General features: G+C 39.1%; 1 protein-coding gene across 1 annotated transcript; it reads right to left on the bottom strand.

Moving 5' to 3' along the window:
* Positions 1–3,708: 3,708 nt before the first annotated feature.
* Positions 3,709–5,791, bottom strand: LOC139370768 (cytokine like 1). Its single transcript, XM_071110467.1, has 4 exons — positions 5,535–5,791; positions 5,395–5,439; positions 4,878–5,024; positions 3,709–4,511 (listed from the first exon to the last, which is right to left on the bottom strand). The coding sequence occupies exons 1-4, from the start codon at positions 5,673–5,675 to the stop codon at positions 4,407–4,409; spliced, it is 438 nt and encodes a 145-aa protein (XP_070966568.1). The 5' UTR covers positions 5,676–5,791; the 3' UTR covers positions 3,709–4,406.
* Positions 5,792–6,054: the final 263 nt, after the last annotated feature.

Genomic DNA, 6,054 nt, shown 5'->3' with positions numbered 1-6,054 from the left:
ACATGCAGACGAATACATCCTAATAGTAAAGTTCGTCGAAACATGTCAAATGATGTTCATAACTAATCTCAGGGTGTCAATAATCTAAATAATCGATAATATTTCAACCGGACAATAGCGTATTCAATAGAAAGGAAAAAGAACGAAGGGAATAAAAACCAGTACTGCATGATTCCATAGACCCCTGACCAAAAGGTATTTTTCTTCATAATTTTTCAGAAAACAAGCCTGAAACCATGTCTAAAGACTGTTGACATCTAGCAGAACAGTTCTATTTTTTTTTTCTATCTGGCAGAACAGTTCTATTTTTGTTTCATCAGACCAAAATGTATGATCTTTGTCCCTATGTGCAGTTGCAAACCGTAGTCTGGCTTTTTTATGGCGGTTTAGGAGCATTGGCTTCTTCCTTGCTGAGCGGCCTTTCAGGTTATTTCGATATAGGACTTGTTTTACTGTGGATATAGATACTTTTGTACCTGTTTCCTCCAGCATCTTCACAAGGTCCTTTGCTGTGGTTCTGGGATTGATTACGTTCATCTCTAGGAGACATTTGGAAATTGCTCCCAACGTTGAACTATACTTGTGGAAGTCTACAATTTTCTTTCTGATGTCTTGGCTGATTTCTTTTGATATTCCCATGATGTCAAGCAAAGAGCGACTGAGTCTGAAGGTAGGCCTTGAAATACATCCACAGGTACACCTCCAACGGAATCAAATGATGTCAATTAGTCTATCAGAAGCTTCTAAAGCCATGACATAATTTTATGGCATTTTCTAAGCTTTTTAAAGGCACTGTAGTGACTTCTTAGTCGACCCCCACGTCCCCTTTTGTCTAACAAGCCGCCATGCCGGTTTAGCCCCCTAGGGCACATTCTCCTATCATTTCATGTAACCACATTTACCTTGTTTGTTTATGCATTTCTGTGAACTACTTAGTTAGTAAAAAATAGATGATTTAAGACAATTGATGTATGGATGACTCATAGTGCAGTTTGGGTTCGTGCAGATAACCAACAATTTACGACGTTTGGAATGAGACGAACGAGAGGTAAAGTAAATAATTCATTAATTCAAAGACTAATTGATCAGATACAATATCTGAAAAGTTATTTTAGGAAATGATAACTTTGTAATCTGAATATTTTTCCTTGGTGCCCCGACTTCCTAATAATTACGGTTACATGATTAATCAGTCTAATCGCGTAATATTTAATTACAGAGAATCTTTGATAAAAACTACAAGTGTTCAGTTAATGATAGTAAAGACACGACACTGTGGTAACAAACCTCCAAATGAGCTTCAATGCTATACATCACTCCTTCCGTGGACTCCAACTGCTCTTAAACGCTAGTAAAACTAAATGCATGTTTTTCAACTGTTCGCTGCCTGCACCTCGACTTTGGCAATGTCATTTACAAAATAGCCTCCAACACTCTACTCAGCAAACTGGATGTAGTCTATCACAGTGCCATCTGTTTTGTCACCAAAGCCCCATATACCACCCACCACTGCGACCTGTATGCTCTAGTCGGCTGGCCCTTGCTACATATTCGTTGCCAGACCCACTGGCTCCAGGTCATCTATAAGTCTGTGCTAGGTAAAGCTCTGCCTTATCTCAGCTCACTGGTCACCATAGCAGCACCCACCCACAGCATGCATCTAGATAGTGTTTTCAATAGTTAACTACATTTCTTTGCCGTGTAGCTAACTACTGTACTGGGCAATAATTTCCTGGTTATCCCCAAAGCCAACTCCTCCTTTGGCCACCTTTCCTTCCATTAGTCTGCTGCCAATAACTGGAACGAATTGCAAAAATCGCTGAAGCCTTATATTTCCCTCACTAACTTTAAACATCAGCTATCTGAGCATCTAACCGATCGCTGCAGCTGTACATAGCCCATCTGTAAATAGCCCATTCAATCTACCTACCTCATCCCATATTGTTTTTTATTTACTTTTCTGCTCTTTTGCACACCAGTATTTCTACTTGCACATCATCATCTGCACATCTATCACTCCAGTGTTAATTTGCTAACTTGTAATTACTTGCTACTATTGGCCTATTTATTGCCTTACCTCCTCGCTCCATTTGCACACACTTATATAGACTTTCTTTTTTTCTATTGTGTTATTGACAGTACGCTTGTTTACTCCATGTGTAACTCTGTGTTGTTGTTTGTGTTGCACTGCTTTGCTTTACTGCTTTGCCAGGTCGCAGTTGTAAATGAGAACTTATTCTCAACTAGCCTACCTGGTTAAATAAAGGTTAAATAAAAAAAATAAAAAATTGTTAACTACATTTTGCAGTAGTTTGGTGGTAGGTGAACTACAGTTTAATCTAGCTAGTGCTTTCCGTAGTTAACTACATTTTGCAGTAGCTTGGTGGTAGTTGAACTAAAATTGAATCTAGATAGTGTTTTCAATAGTTAACTACATTTCTTTGCCGTGTAGCTAACTACTGTACTGGGCAATAATTTCCTTTATTCTTCGGCATCAGACCTGCCTAATTCTCACTTGAAACAGTTTCTGTGTTTAATAGGCTAATTTACATATTCTGTTGACATTTGACCTGAAAGTGATGTGTCTTGAAAGTTGTAGTCTATGACATTTCAGATGTACATACTTTATGAACAATTTTCACGAAATAATTTGGATGTAGTGATCTACTTTTTCAAAGCTACTTCAGTTAAGTAAACTACTCTGAACAAATACAAACACAACATGTAAAATGTTGGTCCCATGTTTCATGAGCTGAAATAAAAGATCTCAGAAATTTTACATATGCACAAAAAGTTATTTTGCTCACATCGCTGTCAGTGAGCATTTCTTATTTGCCAAGATAATCCATCCACCTGAAAGGTGTGGCATATCAAGAAGCTGATTAAACAGCATGACCATTACACAGGTGCACCTTGTGCTAGAGACAATAAAAGGCCACCCTAAAATGTGCAGTTTTGTCACACAACACAATGCCACAGATGTATCAAGTATTGAGGGAGTGTACAATTGGCATGCTGACTGTAGGAATGTCCACCAGAGCTGTTGCCAGAGAATTGAATGTTCATTTCTCTACCATAAGCCGCCTCCAACGTCATTTTAGAAAATTTGGCAGTTCGTCCAACCGGCCTCGCAACCGCAGATCATGTGTATGGCGTTGTGTGGGCAAGTGGTTTGCTGATGTCAACGTTGTGAACAGAGTACCACATCGTGGCGGTGGGGTTATGGTATGGGCAGGCATAAGCTACCGACAACAAACACAATTACATTTTATCGATGGCAATTTGAATGCACAAAGATACCGTGACAAAATCCTGAGGCCTTTTTTTTTAAAGGTCTCTGTGACCAACAGATGCACATCTGTATTCCCAGTCATGTGAAATCCATAGATTAGCGCCTAATGAATGTATTAAACTGACTGATTCCCTAATATTAACTGTAACTCAGTAAAACCTTCGAAATTGTTGCATGTTGCAAAAACAAAAACACACCTGGATTGGAACTGCCACTGCCAATCACAGATTACCAGTCCTGCATGTTTCGCCCACTGCCACCCCCAGCCAACATCCTTGCACGGCATTTCCTGTTTTCACTCACAATGCAAATTCAATATCAAAACTCACTCGACTGTCTTGCAATACTAAAAGAAAATCAATTGCATTTGTGCTTGCTGCTCACACACCACATTTGAAAACTCACAGGCACCAAAAAGAGATATAGTTGTTTTATTACATACATATAAGTAATACACTACACAAACGTATATTGTACCAATTACATAGAAAATGTGATAATGATTAAGTTTAGCCTACATCAAAACAAGATACATAACTAAAGGTTAAAGAGTAGACCTATTCATACAATCAAACAATCAGCATGAGGTAATCATTATTTTCTCAGGGGTGTACAGGCTGGGAACTAGGTATGTGTAAGCCTCAAGACAGCTTAGTAATACGAAGGGTTATGGAAACATACAACATATTTGGATAAATTAGGCATTCCCTTTCAAACAGTATGGTAAGTAAGCAGCGGTAAGCGAGGCTCACAAACATTTCTTATTGGTTTATTATTTTAAGGTTTTCATTGGAATGGCTGGTATTCAGCAAATTTCCTGTGGAAAGTTCTCCACCACTTGGTGGAATGTAACCAGACACATGCCAACTAACATGAGACTTCACCATTAACATCAACTCTGTAGGCCACCACTACATTGGTTAGAAAATAAACCGCGTTGGCATGTTTTTCCACTAGAGTTGTGTGTTGTGTGTGATGTTATGTATGTGTGTGTGTGTGTGATTTTGAGTGAAACAGGGTTTACATACCCTCACACATCCATTCCTGTGTGTGTGTGTGTGAGACGTGCGCTGTTTGCACATGTGAGCGTGAGTGTGTTTGTCTCTGGATGGGCTCATCTCTTCTCTTCCACCAGCAGCTGGAGCCTGTCCTCTCCGTAGCGAGGGGTACTCTGTCCAGTCTCAATGGCCTCACAGTCATCTGTGAAATACACTAGGTCCTGTGGGGAGGTCAAACAGTCAGACCTTGGCATACACAACATCTTCAGCTGCAGAAAGTGGGTGAAAGGATGAGCAAAACTGCCGAAACGTCGGCAGACAAACTAAATGAGCAGAAGTAATCATATTATCTTTTATATTGAATTGAACTCTGGGCTGTAATTCCCTAGCTTGGTTCCAGAAATCTCTTCAACTCATGTCATTGTCATTATAAGGGTTGGCATGGCAGAACAGATCTGGAAACAGACTAGTCATTTCCTGTACCACATACAGAATAGGCTATGACAGATATTTTATTTATTTTAATACTATTCTGGCTATGAGAGACAGCATGGTTCATTCTTCTGCATAGCTAAGCACACACATACCCGATAACAGATTCGGTTGATAATTGTGTACAGGTTGTTGACTTTGCGCTTCAACAACGCGATCCTGGGACGCTCTCTGCAGTACTGTGTAGGAAGGTTCTCCACAACATAGAGGAAGTCACGGAGCTTGGTCACGATGCACGAATTCTACAGGGAAATAACAAAGACATTGTATACCTATAGCTCAATGAATATTATAATATATTGATTCAAAAGTTACACCGAAACAGTTGCAGATACTGGTGTACAACTGTTTTAGATTAATTTAAATTGATTGGCAAGTTATATTTTTCAACTTTGATATCGGCATCCAATCACATTACGGAATGCATGCATCTTCTCATCTACATCAAACATACATATTGCATCACCAACACATTACAGTTAATGCGATATAACCCAATGAGACGTCAAATCAGATTCTGGTTCCCTCTGTCGACCTTTTCTTCAATACTGACTGGTATGACGTCTGAGAATCAATATTTTGTTCAGATAAATTACATGGTGTTAAACTTACGTGCACATCCAGAAACATCTTGGGCAGAATCTCCACGCAGGTTTTCTACGGAATAAAACGTTTAAATGAGAAAACATTTGGATACATAAGAAAATAACTGTTTTTTTTTATTATCAAAAAACGAAATTGAAATAGCTCACCGTGAGATGATAATTGTGTAGTTTTTCCAAAAGGTCCATTATTTCCTTGCTCAAGCCAAGCACTCGGGAATAGCATGTCGGTGGTGCACAATCTGCCAACCAAATAAAACTGAAGAAACACAAGAAAGGTGCGAGTCTCATCTTTCTACCCGTTGTTGCGTCGGTTAAAAAAAGTATTCTTCTGTAGAGGCAACTACGCTTGGGCTTTACAAAACGAGTGTGTTCTTTGTCGAGCAACTTTGCAGTTTGTAGTTGGGAGTGACAAAAAAAGAGATGGTGACGTCGAAGATTCACTAAGCGCAACATAACTGGAAATTAAACTTATTACGCGCTCCTGTGCATTTTGGAAACGTGACATTTCTTCCAGCTATCAACATCCTTCAGGATGACAACAAAGTGTATCATCCCATGCTGTAACAATCCACATGTCACTATCAAAATTAATTTAAGCACATGTTGGCAGTGGTGGAAAAAGTACCCAATTGTCATACTTAAGTAAAAGTAAATATACATTATTAGA

The sequence above is a fragment of the Oncorhynchus clarkii genome, chromosome 17, assembly GCF_045791955.1.
Source record: "Oncorhynchus clarkii lewisi isolate Uvic-CL-2024 chromosome 17, UVic_Ocla_1.0, whole genome shotgun sequence".
Taxonomy (NCBI): Eukaryota; Metazoa; Chordata; class Actinopteri; order Salmoniformes; family Salmonidae; genus Oncorhynchus; species Oncorhynchus clarkii.
Note: the sequence above shows the minus strand (reverse complement) of the source record. Positions and strands in the feature narration are given on the sequence as shown.